Raw genomic sequence first — 22,370 nt, forward strand, 5'->3', positions numbered from 1 at the left:
ACGATCCTGGCTAAAGTGTCTCGGGGATAGATAGCCGCACCTTAAGAATGTCAGAGCCCCCACCGTTCGCAGCGTTACATCAGCTAGCAGCTCGCGCGCCTAAGTTGTGACTTTCTCTGCTGGCCCCAGGAGAATGGGCTCCCCCTTTTAGTCTGGTCCCTCCCAAGGTTTCTTCCTTCTAGTGAGTTTTTCCTTGCCACTGTCGCCTCTGGCTTACTTACAGTACTGGGGTCTTTGGGCAGGGATGCTGTAAATGTTGTGAAAACGCGCTATACAAAAATTAATTTGTTGTTTGTTTTCTTATTTTGCATTTATTTGAAGAGCTGTTTGCTCTATTTTAATTTACATGCACATGACTTGAGTTTTTTATGACTACTTTAATACAATTTGACATTTTGTTCACTACTAAATAGTAGCATTAAAACTAAGTAACAATAAAATTCATATGCATGCATGTTACCATTGCACTGCTTATATTTTAAGACTGCTTTAATTGTCATTTGAAGAGTTCGTTTTCACCTATGAGTGCATTAATTGTGGTGTTTTGAATAAAATTACAATTTATATATTTGATTGTGTTGTTTGTGTTTATTTCATTATACATTTTTTTAAAATGTTTTTTAAACAGTAAAACATTGACTCCGTGGATCATAATTCATGCATGAAAGGGTTAAAAATCTGAAGGCTCTGATAGCCGTTACTTAGCTCAATGTTTTTCAACCGGTGTGCCGGGGTACCCTGAGTTATTGAAAGTGTGCCGTGAAAGGAAGGTTGAGAAACTCTAACTTAGATTTAATTTTCAGTTAGGTTTCTCTGAGATTATGCAATTTTGTATATAGTTACTCAGACATTGTGTCTTTAAATATTTGAAGGCTCTTGTGGCGGTCGAATACGTCTAATCCGGACCCAGAATCCAACGCGGTGAAGATGGCGGCGGCTCTAAAGAGCAGTTTTATAGAAATCTGCAGCTTTGAGAGAGAAATCCCTCCAAGATTCCGTGATATAACGGTTAACTTGGGTAAAATGCATTTTATGTCTTCAAAACATCACTAATATGGTCTCTATTTAAAAATATATACCAGCTAGTAGCATAAAAAGTATAACACAACGACAGAAAACGAGGTCGTCTCGTGTGTTATAATTTTATACCGTGGATTTTCTGTGTCTTTATTTAAAGAGCTGTTTCTGTTAAATGTACTATATGTACGGAAATGAGTGTACTGTGAAGAACATTTCTTTTAACAGTAGCTGATCACATGCTTTCGGACATGGTTTGCGCTAATGCCGGCTGGTCCGGCGCGTGAGACGCCGGTATATTTTCGCCACGCGCCACTGTCTTCCTGTTATAAGCATATATTTCGAAATAATCTCTGTGTATGCTCGTATCCTCCTTGGGCCGGCTGAACAGTTCTGCGCTTACGGCACCTACAATTGATTAATATAATTGATTTAAAAAACCTTAGTTAGGATGACGAGGTAGTACTTTAGCCTTCATCGTCCCCGCTCTTCATCGCTGCTTGTCTCTACTCTCCTGGTATTATAACCAGCTGCGAGGAAGGGGCGCATAAAATCACTGGCATAATTACGTCGTGACTGAGCTTTAGTTTCTTGGTTGGATGGTATTGCCCGAAGTTTAGTTTCTTTTACATTAACCACCAAAGACACTGCGTTGTGCGGTTCGTATTCATGTACAGAAACTAACCAACAAGCTGAGCATTAATTTGGAACAGGCTTGTTTATAAAGTGAGGTGTAACCTTGATCTCTGAAATGTTACTCGAATAAGTCATGCATTATGATGTTATACGTTTCTGTAGGGTTGAATGCAGTTCCTGGGAGCATAAAATATCCAGACTGCGCTGGTGGATTTCACTATGAGGAAAGTGGGAAGTTGTTGTCTGTTACAAGTAACCGCTTCATACACTGGTGAGTGATGGGACATCAGATGTATTCCCAACAGTAAATAAGTTAGGGTGCAAGTATAAAATGTACCTTGTCTTCAGGTTGACCTCCGGGGATACAGTTCAGCTGGTGGAGCAGTCGCTGGACACAAACTTGCTGAACAATGCTGTGAGGTTGAAGATCCTGCACTGTCCCCTGCTCCCTGGAGGCGTGCACATTCAGGAGACCCTCAACAATGTCATCATCCTGCTCCTCAGCAGCCAGACCGTGCACCGGCTCGTGCTGCCTCACCCCTCCCGCATGTACCGAAGTGTGAGTCACGTGACTGCCACCTGCGCCAGGCCAGTGGGCAAAGCATTTCACCTGCTTCAGGATTTGAACTGTTCTCTGAGAAATACTGATACAGTTTGGATAAATTCTTATTTTTGCACATGTGATCCTGCAAAATGCCTGCACTTTTAGCTACTTTGAATGGGAAATATCCAAGAACAAAAAGCTTGAGGCATTCTCTCTGTACCGGTTATTAAGTGTATAACAGCAAGGTATTTGTTAGGCAGCTCGTGTATGATTGGAAATTTAAATTTTGTTTTTGGGGGTGGTCGTTAAGTTGTAAGTTGACTCGGGAGACCAGGAGAAATAATTGGGCCCAGAAGAGACTTCTGTGAGGGTACCGTTTGCAGAGTGAAATGTGGCGAGATACCTTACAGTTGGGCAGCCCTGACTTTTGGCCTCAATCTGTTTCCCAGGAGGCTGTCACAGAGCTTCAGATGCAGTCCATCTTCACAGACGTGGGAAAGCTGAACCTCCGGGACCCAGCTCACAGCCATGCCATTCCCACTGCCCCGGGTCAATTGCCAATGCCGGGCGCCTCAGCTGCTTGGGTCAGTGGCAGTGGGGAAGCCCACTTTGCCCTGGCCTTGCCGACGGGCGGGATCCTCGTCATCGGACTTCCGCCGCACGATGTGCATGGTAGGCTGGGTGCTGCATGCCTCAGCTCCCCTTCCTGTCCTTCTGTTTGTCCTTGCTAGGCCCAGCTAAGCTTAATAGACTCACATTTTTAAATGCTCATTAATAAGCGATGCATCCCTTAGGGAGTGTGTCTGTCCTGGAGCTGAAGCAGAGCTCAGTCATGCAACGGCTGGCTGGCTGGATGCCCACGGCTATCAGGTGAGAGCTCACTCCAGTGTCGTGCAGCATGTCCTAGCAGTTTGACTGTTTGGTAGGGTTTGCATAACAATGAAATCTCTAGAACACCTTTATATACACTTGAAAAATATTTATAATTGTGGTCAATTTATTTTTTTGATTTGGTTACTAAAATGTTTCCTGTACTTTGGTTTCTTTATAAACCTGGACAAAGCTCTCTGCGTCAATTTACAGGATAGGAGACTAAGATTGATGGATGCTCTTTCCAGTATCTGAATTTATTTGCAGTAGTAATGAATTTGGAGGGGTACCAGGAACATTGTAATTTTACAGCAGTCACATCTTTTATAGGTTCTTTTTATGTTTGATGTTTGGGTAACTGTTTTGTAAGGACTTAACCATGACTGGTTTGAGGAATCCCAGCAGAATCAAGGTGCCGTAATTTCTTCTGTTTTCTAAAAAGTTACTGATATCCAGTTGGATGGCTAGATGAACACCGCTTCAGTTCCTAAACTTCTCCTCAGGGGCACCTCAGCCGTTCCATGATTTTGTTAAATTTCACCAACAGCTCAATTAAATAATTAAAAAAATTGGTTTAAAAAGTCAGTGACAGATTGACTAGCTGTATGAGGTGTGCTAGTGGTCAAGTCAAGAAATACATGGCTGCACTGGACGGTCGCTGCAAATACTGGGGTGATTTTAGCAGAGGTTCTGAAATGGCTACGCTGACACACTTTGACAGGCATAATATCATAGTTTTACACCAACACGAGGATAATCCTAAACATCATTTTCTTTGCCTGCCTAAGACTTTTGCACAGTACCGTATGCTAACTTTGTACATCTGTCTTTGTGTCCTTTGTTAGAGTAGAGCTGCCTCGATCTTTAACAGGGACGTGTGCTTCTCTGATTATGATGTGAAGCTTCCTCTGAGTGATGGTCAGGGGCAGGGCTGCCCATTGCTCCTCCTGGAGATCTGCCACCCCACAGAGCTCTGGTGCAGTCCTAATTTAAATCAGCTGATCAGGCCTTGCAGTAGCATCTCAGTATTAGGGCCAGCTGTTTTGAAGCTAAGCACCGCAGGGTGGTAGATCCCCAGGAGTAGCAGTGAGCAGCTCCTGGTAGGGGAGGTTTCTGGGACTTCACAATATGGCGGTAATTACCCCCCCTTTGTTATGTCATGCCCATGTGGCTCATGTAACATGAGCCTCCACATTCTGTTACACAGGGGAGACTCCAGCCCGTCAGATCTGGTCCTGAGCCTTGTCGTCAGGCGCCTGGAGGATGACACCTTCATCTTCGCTCTGTGCCAGGACCACAAGCTGCGCATGTGGTCTTACAAGGTGAGCTATCGATCCTGCCACTGAAGCCATGGCCTTTCCAGTCCAGCTGAACGCTTCAATTCCCCCCCCCCACCTTCAGGAGCAGCTGTGTCTGATGGTGGCCGACATGCTGGAGTTCATGCCGGTCAGCCGAGATGTGCGGCACACGCCTGCCCAAGGCCACCGGCTGCAGCTCTCCTTCTCCTCGGCCACAGGGCTCTGCCTTGGCGTCTACCTTGGCGTGCCCAAGCGGGGGCAGTTCTGTGTACTGCAGCTGGTCGCTACCGAAGGCAACCGCTACAGCCTGGACCACATCTCCTCCTTGTTCACTTCTCAGGTAACATGCCCACTGTGTCTGGCAAATAAAATAAAGCAGGACTGAACTGACTGCAACGAGTATCTTCCTCTATTCTTGGTCTCTTAAAAACTTTTTTAAATTTTGAGGTAGAAAAGTATCTAAACCAAACAAAAAAAACACTTATTCATAAAAATGTCAAATCTTTTTTTTTTTTTGCCAAATCATGGTTAGATTTTTTTGTCCGGCGCTTCAAAATGTCACCACGTGTCACCACGTCACATGGTACAAAATTCTTGCACGAGCAAGACGACGTGCAGCACAAACTGGAACTGCCTCCGTGACGACACAACTTTGCCCTTATTGGCTGAAGATTTTAGTCACACGCATGACGTTTGTATCCCAGGAAGTTCCAATGCGTTATCTGATATTTCTCCCGAAAAGCACGTAAAGCAGTGAGAACTGGTTTTCAGTTCATTTACCTGGTAAAATTAAGTTTAAATAAATTACATAAATGCTCTAACAGTACACGTAAGTTAGTGGTTTATTTATTGTTAGTTACTGTAATGTTGCGCTGCTTTATTTGTTTAATTGTCCAGTCTGAAGAAGACATTCAAGTAAGAACTGTACATGACAATACTAACTTTGAATCCTTGAAATACTTGTATTTGATCTTTTTCCTGGCAGCTATCTTTTTACACAGAGCCACTATACACAATAGTTTTATTCACTGCTAACAGTTTGTATCAGGAGCTGGTTATTGTAAAAGAAGTAATGTGCATGCAGGTGATATTTGTATAGATTTATCTACACCCTTCTGGCAGTGCTGCCATTGCAGTCAGGTCTCGCAGACTACGAGGAGTAGAAGTTGTCCGACTTAGCTGCAGTCAGCTTATACTCCACCCCTGCAGCTGCCGGCAGATCGCGCTCCACGTCACGTCAGCTGCAGACAGACTTGCCCAAGTCGAACACACCCATTGCTTCTTTAAGGGAGGATGGGCAAAATTACAACGTCGTCGGTGATTGGCTGTTGTGCTGGCGTTCAGTAAACCTCTGCTCGAAAGGCCATGGAGTTGTCTGTCTCAGCGTATTCTCTAAAACGGAGCAAACTTGGTTGATCGAGTTTTATAGTCTGTGTGTATCATCGTGATTGTCCTCATTTTTTATCGATAAAAAATCGAGATCGTTTTATCGCCCAGCTCTAATCCCATCCATGCTGCCCCCTGCCTTTGCCCTGTACTTCTTGCAGTGGGCTCCTGGCTCAGTGTCACGCTTTGTCACTGTTTTCATTGATTCGAGGGATGAATTGAGAGCCCCCAGTTCACACTGGGATTTTGTTGCATGCAGGAGACTCTGGTGGACTTTGCCCTAACGTCAACTGAAATCTGGGGCCTTTGGTTGGATGATGAGAATCAGACTGTGGTGAAATGCATCAACTTTGAGAGGTAAGGTGTTGGGCATGTCAGCAAATTTCCAGGAAACGTCAGTGTTGACGGCATTCAGAAGGACAAGACTGCAAGCAAATGCTCAGTAGGACCTCTCTGTAGACAGGAGCTTGCAGGTTGTCAGTGACTGGCTTATTCATTACACTCTTTGGTATGGCAGAGCTTGCATTTTACTGTATGCTTCACTGCAGCAATGTCGCCGGCCAGTGGAACCAGGTGTTTGTGCAGCCACCGCCCGAGGAAGAAATCCACATCGGGTCTGATCAGGACCCCAGGGTACTTTAAACCACGACGGGGGTGTGTTTGTCCTGAGCTCACTGCTTCTGGGATGGGATGTGTGGGCTGTGCCGGTTTGATTTATGTGTAGGGTCTCGTATGTGATTCAGGCCCTGTTGAGTTGGCACTGACCTTCCTATGCCACCCTCACAGGAAGCCTACCTGGACATGATTTTCTCACCGTGCCGCTTCTCAGCCTCTGCCATCGTCAAGGCCCTCCAGGTGAGAGACGGCCCAGGCATCGCAGCCCGCTCTCTGCTGCACCGCTCGTCATGCCATTGCTGAGTCCCACAACCTGTCGTCCTCAGATATTCCAGCGGGGCACGGAGCGGATCCTCGACGTAGCTTGGGACACGATGAAGAAGGAGGTGACACTGGCGGTGGAGAATGAGGTGAGCCAGCATCCGAAGCTCTGGGTTTTCCTCTGCCCCTGTGGCACTGGTGCCATGACCTCTCTCCCCCCACAGCTGCAGAGCAGTGTGACGGAGTACGAGTTCTCCCAGGAGGAGTACCACCTAATTCAGGAGGCCTTCTGGTCAAAGTTCTATGCCTGCTGCCTGCAGTACCAGGAGGCCCTGTCCACACCCCTTGGCCTCCATGTCAACCCGGCCTCCTCCATGGTCTGCCTGCTCAAAAAGGTCAGACTCCCTGCCTGTCTCTCTCACACGCACAGACACACACACACGCAGACATCGTTCTTGGGTCTGTACCACCACTCACTTCGTCTTTCGCACCCCCTCCCCAGGGTTTCATATCCTTCCTGCTGCCCTGCTTCACCGTAGACCACCTGTACCTCTCCTCTGATGAGTACCTGTCCTCTGAGGACGAGATCCCAATCACTGATGGTGAGCCTGTTGGGTGCTCATACATTATAATGCGCTTGCTACTTATGAGCTGATCCTGTGACCTACCTTTTGGATTCCCCACCGTGATACCCCCCCCCTGCCGCCAATTTGTACTTTGTAACCCTAGCCTTATGACAGGCAGGCTTTGTACTGATTAAATAACTGGGAGATGTTTCAGCAGAGGCCTAGGAACGGAGCATGCCCTTGACCCATGCACAGAGGAGATTTTGGCCCTTGGCTTGGCTTAATCAAAGCCTTTGAGGTCGATGTGTGTATTGGTAGCCTGAGTGCTTTCGAGCAGGGGCTGACCCTGCTTTTCTGTCGTGGTTACAGACCCGGAACTGGGCCGAGACGTGCTGCAGCTGGTGCAGTGCCTGCGCATGGTAAGCATGTCGGTGCTGGGTGACATGGCGTACATGATGGAGACCACGTTGAAGCACCTGGGCTCTCCTGAGAGGGCTGCTGAGCAGGTCCTGGAGAGCCTGCTAGCCAACGACCGGTAAGTCCCTGTGCCCTGATTGGACATGAGAGACAAGGGGGTGAGCTTCTGAGGGGTGGCTCTGTAGATGGGGGGACCTTTTTCACTGCTGCACCGCTAAAAATGTACCACGGAAGATCAGAAACGGAAGATATAGCTGACGCTGTAGTTGAAAATGAGACACTGGGGTTGTCAAAAAATTGATTCTCAGATACTAATCGATTAAAATCGATTAAAATTTTGCGAGGTCGCATTCCAGCAACACAACTATTAAACACTTATCAAAAATGTTAACTTGACCGGCGCACACCTTAACATTAGCTGTTTATAAGCATTTAGCCAACAAACACGTTAGGCGTATGTTATTAAGGTAGCGGATAGGCGCAATGACTAATAAAATAATATAGTTAATGTGAGAACAATACAAAACTGTGTCTTGTAAAATGTGGTAAATGCCCAGTCATACTTAAAAAATAAATAAATAAAAAATACCGTTGTATACTGTGAAACCGATATAACTTAAATTTATATCACAGTATTTTTCTTTGGTCATACTGCCCAGCTCTAGTACTGACTGCCAAAAACGAAGTATCGGACGTGGATCGGTCTCGTATGGCTGATACCTGATCTGTCTAATAGGTATGGATCGGTGTTGATACTGATCCCAAATATCAGAATGGTGGATCTCTAATGAAAAGTCAGTATTTAAACTGAAAGGCAATGTATAAAGTGTGTGTATATCAGTGTTTCTCTCTCTTGAGCCACCATGTTTCATTTCTCAGTGCTGATGGTCCATCTCTGCTTACATTCCCGATGGTCTTGTTTTACATCTCCATGGCAGTGACAACGTGCTGGAGGACATCCAGAACAAACTCCAGGACGTCCGCAATCCCATCGGTGCCATGACCTTTCTTTTGCGAGAGATGGACCTGGAGACTGAAGGGGAAGTAGACTGTGCCATTTCCACAGGTGGGTGACGTCTTGGAGGTGTGCGACACTAAGGGCGTTTTTCTACCGCACCAGGTACCGTACTTTCGGTACTTCCATAAAGTGCCGAAAGTATGGTACTTCTTTCGTGTCTGTTTTCCACTGGTGTAAAAAATGGTACCAGTGCCAAATGACATCATCCGTGACCGCCCCGGACTGACATCGTCACAATGCGCAGCTTAAATCATAATTAAAAAAAAAACAAAAAACAGCCTAACAGTTTAGGCTGGAAAATGCGGTTTATTATGTCATGTTATGTCAACTTCTATCACAATATAAGATTCAGTAATATCCAAATTGCATGAATGCTACCATCATTTACGTTTACGTACTTAATTACTTTGGCTAAGCCGATCAAAGCAGTAAGTATTAGCTTACTGCTAATTCAGTCTTTTGAAAGCAAACAAATTATTTAATTATGTATTTTGATTTTCAAGCGGCATTGTTCGGTGTTTCGCGTGTGCCCCATTTCTTCTTGGTATTACGGTGTTCCAGGCAATTCAGTTTCCCTACGTTTCTCCTGTCTTTCAGGAAATAATGTTTCCCCTAATATTAAAGCAGAGGTATGTGAAATGTCAGGTATATTATTACATGCGAATACAGTATTGTTATTAGTACTGAGGCCCAGAGTTGCTGTATACCTGTTTTAACAGGGAGGGACCAAATATCTTGGATGTCAGGAAATAATGTTTCTCCTAATATTTAGGCAAAGATGTATGTGAGATGTCTGAAAATCACTCCGGTACATTATTACATGTGAATACAGTAGATCGTCACGCATAATATAGTCTTATAAGCAATACTATACCGTGGTCAACTAAAAACCCAGAAACCCCACACTTCAGAACTTGCTGATGCTTTTTCTCTTTCAGGCAGCAGTTTATAATGTTTTATGGAACAGTTATTACCCGCTGTTATTCAAGCCCACTGTAAGGGGTGACTGCATGCCTTGGTGAATCAGTGCTGAATCAGTGCTGCTGTGTGATGTCGTCGTCTAGCTGGGCGGCTCTGTAAGTGCTCCCCGTCTTCCCACAGTCCACCCCTTGAATGTGCGCGTCAGCTTGTCCCAGCTCTACGGCAGCGGCGTGGCAGCCAGCGTGCTATGCCAGGCCGTGACCCAGACTGCCATCACACGTGCCGTCCTCTGCCGTGACCTCCTCATTCTGCAGCAGTTATACCTGCGGCTTGGCGACAATGTGAGTATAAGCCGTGGTTCGGGGAGAGTGAGCCCATGTCAGTGCGGGCATCGGCTCGGGGGACCATGTGAGTGCGGGTCGTCCTTGCCGTCTGAATCGTGATGGTATAAAATTATTATACAGCTAAGGAAGGCCTCTGCAGTCAGATGCCGCCTTCGGTTGAGGCTGGATCTCCGGTTAACGTTGTTGAATGTCCATTTACAGAGAAATCCAAAGTTTCCAGACTGTGCTTTTCAGTTTATCGGGAGTTATTGTACTGCCTCGTTCTTCTTGTAATTCACTGTCAGCCATTATTGCCAGCGGAATGAATTTACTGAAGACTGCCCTTAGAGGTAGATCACTTAATCTGTGTTAAGCGACGAGGGTAGTTACTCAAAACAAAAATGATGAAACTCGTGTTAGATCTTATGAATGTGTTTTTCTGCCGCCGATTATGTACATATTTTTACAATTCAAATTTTATTTGAATAATGAACTTTGACCTGCCAGACCTTCTATTCTCAACATATGGAACCTCCTCTGGGTTATGCTATTGTCTCACATCTCCAGGGCTCTGTGTGAGGATTTTGCATATTCTCCCCATGTTGCATGGGATTCCACCTACAGTCTAACAACGTAGTCCAGCTAATTAGCATGTCTAATGTCCATGGTGTTTCTGTCTGTGTGTGCACGCGCCCTGTGATGGCCTGGTGGTTTGTCCCAGTTGTAGCCTTGCTTTCTGTCCTGTGCTGACCAAGACGAGCATCTGAGAGATGGATGGGTGGTATCTTTGAGGACACCCAGTGCCTGACCAGAGGGGTTTGGCTGATCACACTCAGTAGCTGACTGACCTCCACAGGTGTTCCTTGGCGGTGGGGCCCAGATGCTGCAGCTGCAGCAGGACCTGATCCCCCGCACCTCCCACCTACTGTGCTGCTATTACGTGCTGAAGTGGGCCAGCCAGTGTCTCTCCACCCCTGTGCCCCTGGACACGCTGTGAGTTCCCCTCCCGCTATGAGCATTGAATCTGACCTGCAGTTCCTGCATTTTGACAATGCACAAACATATAGAAGTAACAGCTGAGTTTGTAAACAACCTATTCTTTATGGTACAAATTACTGGCAAAAATTAGACAACAGCCATTAGGTCAGCAGGAATGTGCTCCTCTACCTCATTTCCCTGCTGAAGTGGGTTTCTCTCTCAGGGATGCCAATCTGCAGCATCTCTCTGTACTGGAGCTCTCTGACTCTCCCGCACTGACACCCAACAAATCATGTGAGTCCCCGTGCAGAACGCGTGATGGCGCTCATGTGTACACGGCACATGCTAACACCATCATGTCCCCATGTCATGTCTGTTACCATGGTTCCTCCACCTCCCTGCAGTGATGAGTCCGCAGACTGTATTGGAATTGTTCTACCACAACGTGGGCCGCAAACTGGTCGTCTCTCAGATCCACTCGCAACAAGGCGCCCCGCTCAGCCAGGAGGTGCTCAGCTGGCCCCAGATGGCGTCCGCCGTCGTCACCCTCTTCCTGCAGCATGTGTATCCTTCATCATGCTCTCCCCTCTCTTATTAGAGTTTTCATTTTTACCATTTAGTTCTTTTATATTTCAATTTTTAATTTCAAATTCAGTTTACTTAGGTTTCAATGAGTGTGTATTGCTTTTGTATTCATTTTTATTTTTAAAATGTATTTTTATTTAGTTTCAAAATGGTAAAATGATGGCGATGACTGCATTGGACACTATAAATGGAAACCGGTCCCCCTGGATCCTTGATAACATCAATCACATTGTCCAGAGCGATTTTATTTTACAGTATTATTTTACAGTGTGGAACAAACATGACATGTTTGTAATTAATTAAATCTGGCCCACAGATCAATCTTTCATTTTCTACTGGATTAAAAAAAATAAGTAATTTTATTCCACTAATCTGTGCCAGGCAATCCCCCCAATTGTCAGTGATTAGAAATCCAGTGAATTAGGCATCAGTCAAAATTTTCTTATCGGTGCACTCCTCCCTAATGTCCTCAAAATGGGCAGAACATGTAAATGAGTTTGTATTTTGTTTCAGTAGCATGCATAGAAAATTAAGGAATGAAAATGTCATAGTTTTAGTTCTTCGCACCTGATGACTCCACCCCGTTTGGTTCCGTCAGGTGAGATTCTAATCTGCTGTATGTACCTTAATGTCAGCACCTGCAGCTGGCCCAGCAACCCAGGATTCCAGTTCCCAGAGTGTCTGATGGGAAACTGCCAGTACACACAGCTGCAGGTAGAGGGCACTCCATGCATAACTCGCTCACTGCCATGTAACGGGTTTGCTGTGAGTCACGGCTCCTCTCTGTCTTCCAGGAGTACATCCGCCTCACCGCACCCTGGTGCCAGGCCAACGTGGGCTCCAGCCGCTTCATGCTTGGCCAGTGCCACCTAGCCACTGGGGAGGGACACAAGGTGACCCCCCGCCTCAGCAAGTGAGCTCCCTCCACCGGTAAGAGAGCTCTCTGTCTGACATCCTGTATACTCCCTGCAGGCCCTCCAGTGCTTCCAGGATGCAGCGACAGAGGTGGAGAAGGAAGAGTTCCTGGTGCGGCTGACAGGCCTCGAGGACGAGGACACTGCTGCCTCTCCGCGTCTGCAGTACTACAACAAGGTGCTGCGGCTGCTGGAAGACTTGGGCTTGGCGGAGCTTGTCATTCAGCTGGCCACCATGGCCATTCCGGAGGCCGCTGGCGACACCCGCAGCCAGGTACTCTCTCTCCGCCGGTCCGCTCCCTTGCTCTTGCGGTCGCCACGCCCCCATCACTGTGCCATGTGCCCACAGGCCGCTCTCAGAACCCGCATATTCAAGCATCACCTGGACCTGGGGCACAACAGCCAGGCCTACGAGGCCCTGACCCAGAACCCGGATTGTGGCAGGTGGGGGTGCCTTCCTGTCAGCTGGTTGGGGGCTGGGGGACCCCCGCTCTTTTGCCTGACCCTCTCTGGCCACTTTCTGCAGGCAGCTGGACTGCCTGAGACAGCTGGTGGTGGTGCTGTGTGAGCGCTCGCAGTTACAGGACCTGGTGCAGTTCCCCTACATCGGCCTGCATGATGAGGTGTGACTTGCCCCCACCTTCCCCTACCAGAGCCACCTTCAAGTAGCTTGGGCTGCCCCTTACCAGTGTCCCGTTTGCTTCCTGCCTGCAGGTGGTCGGCATCATCGAGTCCCGTGCCAGAGCGGTGGACCTTCTGACCCATAACTACTACGAGCTGCTCTATGCGTTCCATATCAACCGGCACAATTATAGGAAAGGTCAGGCGCTGTGGCTCTTTCTTCATTTATTCCATATTTTCTCCTGTCTCTGCCTTCGGAGGCTCGAATTTTTTTTTTGTCGTCAAATTTACACACCTGGAGACTTGACCAGTGAAGGCTAAAGTATACTAACTCCCTCCCCAGCGGGCACGGTGATGTACGAGTACGGCATGCGCTTGGGCCGTGAGGTGCGCACCCCCCTGGGCCTCCACAAGCAAGTCAACTGTTACCTAGCCGCCATGAACTGTCTGCAGCTCATCAGGCCCCACTATGCCTGGATCGTGCAGCCCTCATCTGGCTCTGTGGTGAGTGCCATCGAGGGGCAGCCCCTCCCATCCCCCACCCCCACCTGGGCCTGGGATGAGGTGAGAGGGTCTCACCTGTGTGCATGTGCCCCTCCCACAGTACCAGCGTCCTGGGACGTCCCCAAAGCGGAACTATGATGGTGAGCAAGCAGCAACCGCTCCAGGTAAGCGGTACCTTCGATTACAAGAACATAAAAAACTTAAATGACAAATAGCTGCTGTTTTTTTTAATTAAAGATGGTTATAAATTACAGGGGTATTGATGGAGATAGAGCTTCTTTAACTCCTGTCTGTCAAGTTTCTGATTTTGCTATAATACACATAAACCATTTGTGGTTTTGGTTGTTAGTTCCAAGATGGAACCATTACTGGCAAGGAATATGGGTTAAACCTCTTATCTACTGGTGGCATGTAGATGATATTGAAGACTAGGCCTGTCACGATAAATTTTGCTGGACGATAAATTGTCCCAGGAATTATTGCGATAAACAATAAAATTGTTGCAGTAACGTCATGTCCGCCAGTGCAAAATACGGCTCACTTACTTCCGGTTTGAGTAACTATGAGCACAAGAAAGGATAAACTTGTGGTTCAGAAGCTTAAAAAAACAATAATAATTTCCTAAGTGCACCACATCCTCAAAATACAATCGAGTTTTAAGTTTCCACGCACACCTCTGGGAAATTCGGCAAATCCAACATATTTATACTCACGTTTCATATAATTTGTTGCCACATTTTACTTTACCGCTTATAGTGAACACGTCTGCCTGGGCGAAATTGATAATTATAATCGGATGATCATCATAACTGATTTTTTCTTCATGTCTCAGTCTGACACGTGTATATTTCTTACATGAATAATAGGTAATAAAACGGACAGCGTCACTAATTTTGATTGCAAAACACTTTTCAGATTACAGTACTGTACAAATTAAATTACTGAACTGTGTATAATTAAAATACACTATATAATACAGTATAATACTGTACCTAAATATTCAATTTTATTTATACAGCGTATTTTCACAACATTGTCTGAAAGCGTTCGCTGCAGCATCTCCGTGGCTCTTTTTAAGGTGGTTTATCATAAGCTTTGATGAGTCTATATAACACAAATCTGAATATTGAACAGCTTTAATTAGAACTGACAAATTACCAGTGCTGCCATACTTTTACACTATGATGTTTGTCGTGTTTCTTCATGGATCTGAAGCAGCAACCTCTCCTGTTCCCGTGTTTCTGTTTGACACTAAGAATAGCAAACACAGATTAACACAATGTGTACTTAAGCACATATAGGACATACTAAGTTAAACATTCTCTGCTAGAATGACTGGGGATGTTCATTGTTACTTCATTGCCACGTGCATACACTATCACTATCCGGGCGTAATGTCTATTAGCGTAAGCTATAGCTAACGCCAGCCACAAAGTTGAACGAATAAGACTCCCCTTCATATCCGTGGATGTAAGACAAGGCAAACCTCTTAAAGCCCTTCTCTAATTTACTCGTTGGTACTTTGGAGAAGGATTTACGAAAGCGATGTACGTCGTTGATCATAAGTTTGGGCAAGTCCTCTAAACGGCATGTATAAACCAATGCCGTTTTTCACAGACCGGAAACGTTTCCATGAACGTTTCCATGAACGCAGAAGCTGACGTGCAAAGAGCCCACTGACACGAGAGTTCACGCCTCATTACTAGTGATGTGTCGTTCGCGAACGAGACGGCTCATTGAGACGACTATTTTTAGTGAACGATGGGAGTCAGCTCCTGTTCAAGAGCCGTTTTATTAATGTTTATATGTATTTATGTATTTATAATGTTTATATGAATTGTCCGGGTTTTTGAGCTGCCTAAACATTAAGGACGACAGTGGCCGGAACACGTTATCTTCCGAAAAAGCCCGCCCACGAGACGGCATCTTATTTTTAACAAGCTCAAATCAGGTCACGCTAATCAGCATCAGGTTAAACGGAGAGAGGGGCGGGTTTTTTAAAAAGAGCCGTTTAGGAGCCGAAAGAGCCGGCTCTTCTTGGTGAGCTGAGCCAAATGAGCCGGTTTGCTAAAAAGAGCCGATATTCCCATTTGGTAGAGAGAGAGACACGAGGAAAACAAACAAGCGAGCAAATGAAAATTATCGTGGCCGAAAAAATTATCGGCCTCATTTTAATTATCGCGCAATTAATTGATTTATCGCGACAGGCCTATAGAAGTCTGTGTGTGAGGGTGTGTGTGGTTTTGCATGTACTACATTGTGGGAACCCAGTAGGGACATTTTTTTGGTCCCCACAAGGGGAAACTGTTTTATAAAAATCTCTAAATTAAATTTAAAAAAAACTACGATAGAAAACATATCATGTATTTTGTTTGGTTACTTATGGTTACGGCTAGACCTGGGCGATATGGCCTAAAAATGAAATCTGATTTTTTTTCACAAATTCGATTTTCGATTTTAATCGATTTTCCCCTCCCCTACTCAAAATCAAACTACAGATGACAAATAAATGATTCAAACCTAGTTTTAAGTTTATTTTTTATTTATTTATTTTTTGAGTGGAAGTGCAATTTGACAAGCCAAAAAAGATGCAAGTGAGATGGCATACCACGCCATTGTAAACACTTTTAGAAACTTGTAAAAACTTTTAGCATGGTAATGAATCCCAGCTTTTCCACAGCATGTATGGGCACCATGTCTTTTACAATATACATCGCGACAGCGTTTATTATCGGCTTCCACCGTACCCCATTCTTATCATATGGCACACAGTTCGAAAACATGTCAGGGACGGTTGCTTGTGCTGGTGCTGCACCTATTTTCATTTCGCTGGGAGCTGCACTTCTCCCACTCCACTGGGTGCCTCTGCTTGAGGTGCTGGAATAAATTTGTCGTGATGCTTCCTTTGGTTGCAACAGTTTTTAAACAGACTTTGCAACGAGGACGCGTGTAAAATAAGTAATAAAATCGTTTTTCATAAAAACACATCATCCTGAACTGTAAATTCGAATTAATCGATAAAATCGATTTATCGCCCACCTCTAGTTACGGCTAAGGCTGGCTAAGGGTGAAGTTTGTCATACTTGGGATTAGAGCTGTTACGATTACGTGATTTATTAAAAGGCATCACTTAAAATTTTCCTTCTCGATTACTGGAAGGGAGATGGTGCACAGCAGATGAGGGTCAGAAAATGTGAAACCATTATTTGTGTGGAAGCACTTCACATTGATGTATTTGAATTCAGTTCTTATATGCTAATCTCCTCTTCACTTATTTTTAATTTCTTACAAATACACCACCCAGTATATAAATCAGTCAAACAGCAAGGGTGAAAGTGATTATGGTCGGATTATCTCGGAGAGCTCATGCCAAATGTGATAGATATTGAAAGGAACCATCATTGAAATTGAAAACCTTGTAAAGTTTTTTTCCAGTGACTGAATAAAAATGTTGCAGCGCAACTTATTGGTTTGAACCCAGCAGACTATAGTGATCCTTGCGATGTACCAATTGCATGTGCAGGAAATGCTATGTTGATATTAACATCATTCATTGTGCAAGCCTATTGGCACAGTGGTCCTCTGTAGCTGGGTAGCACTGTTGCCACACACTGCCGCTTTGTGTGTGGAATTTGCATATTCATGCTGTGTGTGCGTGGCTTTTCAGTAGATACTCTGGTTTCCTTCCACTGTCCTAAATCATGCAGCTTAAGTGAATTGGAGTGCCTTAACTGATAGAAAATGTGACCGAGTGCACATCCTGTAATAGCTGGTTGGTTCCTGCCACTTACAAATTATATTATATAAAATCGTCAGATTAATTGGTAGATTAATCAAATATTGATATCAGTAGTGACAGCCCTACCTGGGAATAGGGTTACACTGCTGAGACCCCACGTGAGTAGATTCACTGTGTATCTGTGTGTTGACAGTGAGTCGCAACATTGAAATCCTGGAGCTTAAGGACCTGGAGAAAGAGTACATCTTGGCCCGGAACCGCCTCACGCTGGCTCAGCACGACCCGGCCTCCGCTGCCGTTGCAGGTATGTTCTTCAAGGGCCGCATGGTGCGTGCGGTGAGAGGAATGAGGCAATATTTAGGATGACGGTTATATCCATAGAAATGAATGGAGAGTCCCCACAAATGACAGGAATATATGAACTGTGTGTGTGTCTGTTTCCTCGTGTCCACCAAAAGCAGTCTGTGCTGATGCTGGGTTGGTTCTGCCTGTGTTTCCACCAATTTTGAAAAAGATATTGAAATTGAACTGCAGATGCTTCAAAAATGCTTAAAACAAGATGTACAAACAAGGTGGAACAGTATGTTATGTATATTTCTAGCCTAATTTAAAGATTTTTTGGGATACTTTTTTTTATTTGTATTTACTAGTTTAAAAATATATATAAAATATAAATATATATTGTATTAAAATATGAAAGTAAAAAGAGCTTGCAGAACCAGTTCCGGATTAGGAAAAAGCCTGCCGCTAGCTTTGACACTGTTGGTGGAAACAAGGTGTGTGTCTGTCTGTGTGTGTGTGTATATGTGTGTGGTACTTCTGGTCCTGAGGACAGATGGTAACACCTTGGCTGTTCCCCCAAACCCCCAGGCAGCTCCTCCGCTACGGAGATGGTGGCCCTGCTGGTGCAGGCCGGGCTCTTTGACTCGGCCATCACGCTCTGCGAGACCTTCAAACTTCCCCTCACTCCCATTTTTGAAGGACTAGCCTTCAAGTGAGTAGCTGTGGTTTTGATTGAAACTGGTATGATCGACTTTGTCTCTCTGAACAGTCATTGAGTGTTTGAGTGCATTAACCCTCAGAGAGGTCCTTGACCTTATCTGTAAAAACTGAGCTATGTCAGTTGGCCCTGTGAAAAGGTCTAAAAGAGGCCATGGTGTCTTGGATATTTTTTTTAAGGATTTTCCCCAGATTGTCACTTTTCCTGTAGGTGCATTAAGTTACAGTATGGAGGGGAGACCAGTCAAAACGAAGCCTGGAACTGGCTGGCAGCCAACCAGCTGTCCACTGTAATCACTACCAAGGAATCCAGGTCTGTCAAGAACCCGTCTGCAGGTAAATGTATTGACGGAATGTTCCACGTTGTTCTGTGAATGACACCACCAAATTGCTCTTGACCCATGTGCAGTGCCACTGATGAGGCCTGGCGGCTCCTGGCCTCCTACTTGGAGAAATACCCTTCCCAGAATGCCCAGCACCAGTTCTGTGTCATCAACAAACTGCTGTCGCATGGGGTTGCTCTACCTGACTGGCTGGTGAACAGCTACAAGGTAAGGAGAGCTGCCCTGACCGCTGGGGGTAGTGTCTCAGAGCCGGAACCTAGAAAGGAGGCAGAGAATCACAGTGCCTCCTCCTGGTGGTTGCACTCCTCGCAGGTGGTGGATACAGCTGCCCTGCTCCGCCTCTACCTGAACTATGACTTGTTGGAGGAGGCTGTGGAGCTCGTCTTGGAGTATGTGGACGCTGTACTGGGGAAAGGTCATCAGTACTTTGGGATTGAGGTAAGTCTGCTCTCAATCTTGTGATAAGGAATGCCCAAAATCACTGTCATTTTTATGTGCCTGCCGAGCAAGCAGGAGAGTAGGAAGGTTCTACCTGAACATATTAGAACTTTAACACCTTTATTCATATTACCATTATGTGTTTATATTAGGGCTGTAAACAATTTTCTTATTCATGAGTAGTTGCATATTCAATCACATTATAATCACATGTCACACTGAGACAATAAAAGCAGGTTTAAGTACCAAAAGAATAATGAGACGGGTGCACTTAAGATCGAACAAATTAACTCATCCAGGCAGTAAATGAAATCAACAACACAGAATTAAATTGCAGTAATAATCTATATAGTAAGCTGCAAGTGAAAAAGGTGCCTTTTAATTACTAATAAAGCAATAATTGATAAACTAGTGAATCAAGCTGACCACAGTGATGTGGAACAGAAAACTGTTAAAGAAGAGTATAGGCAGCTCACTGCTGGCAAACCTGAAACGTGACATGTGCATTATTCATGTCCAACAAAAATACAACTCGAATGCAAGTACAAGTCAAATTTCAGTGCTTTCAAAAAAGCTTCAGGAACAGCTGGAAATGAGAAGGGGGCACTGTATTACATGTCAAATGGTGTGTTTTTAATCACATAGCTTTGTATGCATTCAACAGGTAGTTCAAGAAACTATTTAATTCCAACCACCGCCAACCCCCCCCCCCAACCCGTTTGCTTCTGCGTACACAGACAATATGACAGGAAAAATTCATTTTCTCTCAATGAAAAATACTCATCGAAGCTTATAAGCTGCCAAAAATGAGCCAATGAGATGCAGCAGTGAAACCACAATAAGCTATATTTTATATACAGTACTGTTATAGCATATGAGTTAAGATTTCATTTGTATTGTACTGTAATTTGAAAATTGTTTGAAACAGTTGTGCTGTATTTTAAAGAGTTAATAAAATTCAGTGTCAGATCTATTACCTTAGTATCATGCAATAAATATACCAATGTCAGTTAGATGGAAATCTACCTGAGACATAAAGAAATAAAATTGCTTATAGTGATCATTTGCTTAGTCATGAATTTCACCCAGACAAACATGACCACTATATGCAATTTCCACTGACAATTTTTGTTTTTTGCCCGCTAATAATGGCTCCTCACCACTCCCCTCCATCAGGAGCCCCGTGAGACACCTTTCATCTGGGGCCTAACCCAGAAAATACAGGCACAAAAGTCCATCAGAGGTCACACAAAAATTTCAGACTATGGGCAATAGCACTGCACTGGGAAATGTGCACGATACCCAGGGAGAGTGTGTCAAACACGCACACAGGAGCCCTGGTTGGGAATCGAACCCACAAACCTGGGTGTGACAGGACAAATTGTCATTCCATCTGTAAGAGTGTTAAACATGCTGAGCTACCATGAGCTAACGGTGCCTCTTCCTCTTCATATCAGAGGCCTCTCTCAGCAACAGCACCTCTCGTCTGGCTCCCTTACACCTACATTGATCAGCTGCTGCAGGCACTCGGTGAAAACCGATCGAATGTCAACAACTCCAAGGTAAGCGGGCCGTCCAACCAGCTGTCTGTCCATCCTTCCTTGCAGTCACTGCAAGGGAGAACAGGAGCTCCCTTGTGCTGCTGATTGCTAGGCCTGAGGTGACAGCAAAGGCTCCGTAGGGAGGGCTGAACCACAGAACCTCCTTAAGCTGGCTTTGCATGCATCTGCATCTTGTCATACAATTAAATTTTGTGAGAATATATCAATTACAAGAGTAATTTCAATATTGATGTTTTTTCCCCCCAGTTTCTTCCTTATATACTGAGTGTTTTCATGTTTGTTCCCTCACTCCAGCTGTACAACTTACTTCACAACAAGCTGGACGAGTACCACAGGCTGGTAGAACAAGCCACCAGTCACAGGCTCATGACGCAGTAGAAGCAGTGCACTGAGGGATAGGGGGGGGGCTATTACAGCAGAGAAATAGCTGCAGCCCGTGGCCGTTTGTTTACAGCACTGCCAGGTCACATGATGCTCATCTCATCCTGAGACCGTTTCTGTAAATCTGTAATACGCATCACAATCACAAGGAGCAAAGCTGGTATATTTTTCTAAGGGGAGACTGTACGGGACACACATTAAAGACTTAATTTCCCCACCCCAAGCCTTCTGATAACCAAATGGTTTTGTTGGCTGTTTGACATATATAGAGGCGATTATATCTGTATGTGTGTAGTCTTAAAAGAATTGTCTGACATGTATGTTGTACTTGCACGTGTGTGTGAGTGTGAGAGAAGTATGTAGTAATACCCCTGCAGGTAATCCATTCTCTGGTGCACTTGTTCACAATAAATGTATATATTTTTATAAAGTACATTGTAATGATTGTTCCCCCATTCCCTTCTGTTTTGTACTCTTCCTGCAAACCTGTATGAAGCAGACTACTTGTAAATTTTGGCTCCTGTTTTTTGTGAATTTCAATTAAAAAAAAAAAAAGTGTCACTTTTTGTGCAGCTGAATGGCGAGACCTTTGTTGAATGTGCCTCACTTTACCGAAGGCCTCCACTGTGTGAAATCATTGTCACTGGACTTGCTTTTGTCACGCACGGATATTTAACCGATTGCTTTAACGCGATCGTGCCTCTATTACCCACTCACCCTCATATATAAACTTTGCTGATTTAGTGACACATCAGTTTTTTTCAAAGCCTTACCTACCCTCACGTACTAGATGGTGTTCAGATGCCCTTCTGACCACACCTCCGCTATCTCTGGTACCTCTGTGTAATGGTGATATGAGTCCTTGATCATATATATATTCTCATTCTGATATCAATGCGTTATACACTGAAAACAAAAAGCTATCATTTCTTTGTTCACACCACTGATATACGACTGATAAATGAAGTAACGTTCAAACCACGTATGAATATTTAAAACCACTTCAGAAATAAAATGCATAACATAACCCAGAATGGTGCCTCACTTTATTTTTAGTTAAATGGAGTCGCGTTGGAGAATTGCCAAGCATATATACTGTTTATAAATAAATCGCTGTATAATTTGCTGGTAGCTCTAAAACTGTGAAATGTGATATTTACACTATAATCGAGGCAACAAAACGCACGATTTGTCATTGATATACAGTCAAACCTCGGTTTGCGAGTGTTTTGCAAGACGAGCAAAATTTTAAAATAAATTACAACTTTACAAACGAGCGAGGTCTTGCAATACGAGAATTACGTATACGCTTAGCGTACAGAGCGTCACGTGATCTGAGCCGATCGTTATTCTCTCAAAATTCGCATTTTTAAAATTTGTGTCCAAGTGTAGTGACTTATCTTTAGTTATTTACTTTGTTTTGTATTAATCAT

The 22,370-nt window shown here is 44.7% G+C and overlaps 1 protein-coding gene across 1 annotated transcript; it reads left to right on the plus strand.

Annotated features, from left to right (window-relative positions):
- The first annotated feature begins 716 nt into the window (after positions 1-716).
- Positions 717-21,521, plus strand: nup160 (nucleoporin 160). The gene is made up of 34 exons (XM_023817450.2): positions 717-1,018; positions 1,816-1,924; positions 2,002-2,212; positions 2,647-2,869; positions 2,992-3,067; positions 4,275-4,389; positions 4,469-4,705; positions 6,011-6,108; positions 6,300-6,384; positions 6,538-6,606; positions 6,693-6,776; positions 6,852-7,022; positions 7,130-7,229; positions 7,563-7,728; positions 8,549-8,676; positions 9,730-9,890; positions 10,729-10,865; positions 11,074-11,144; positions 11,255-11,414; positions 12,080-12,149; positions 12,230-12,328; positions 12,408-12,623; positions 12,699-12,793; positions 12,876-12,972; positions 13,064-13,169; positions 13,314-13,474; positions 13,575-13,638; positions 17,407-17,517; positions 18,084-18,207; positions 18,424-18,525; positions 18,622-18,763; positions 18,869-18,994; positions 20,452-20,556; positions 20,851-21,521. Exons 1-34 carry the CDS (start codon positions 928-930, stop codon positions 20,932-20,934), a joined length of 4,194 nt encoding a protein of 1,397 aa, XP_023673218.2. The 5' UTR covers positions 717-927; the 3' UTR covers positions 20,935-21,521.
- Positions 21,522-22,370: the final 849 nt, after the last annotated feature.

This window comes from Paramormyrops kingsleyae, chromosome 13, assembly GCF_048594095.1.
Source record: "Paramormyrops kingsleyae isolate MSU_618 chromosome 13, PKINGS_0.4, whole genome shotgun sequence".
Classification (NCBI taxonomy): domain Eukaryota; kingdom Metazoa; phylum Chordata; class Actinopteri; order Osteoglossiformes; family Mormyridae; genus Paramormyrops; species Paramormyrops kingsleyae.

Bases quoted from the DNA above. Each gene is read 5' to 3' on its own strand.
- nup160 (XM_023817450.2), top strand. From the start codon at position 928: ATGGCGGCGGCTCTAAAGAGCAGTTTTATAGAAATCTGCAGCTTTGAG. The intron at 4,390-4,468 runs GTGAGCTATCGA...CCCCACCTTCAG, and splicing joins TGCGCATGTGGTCTTACAAG to GAGCAGCTGTGTCTGATGGT. The intron at 4,706-6,010 runs GTAACATGCCCA...TGTTGCATGCAG, and splicing joins CCTCCTTGTTCACTTCTCAG to GAGACTCTGGTGGACTTTGC.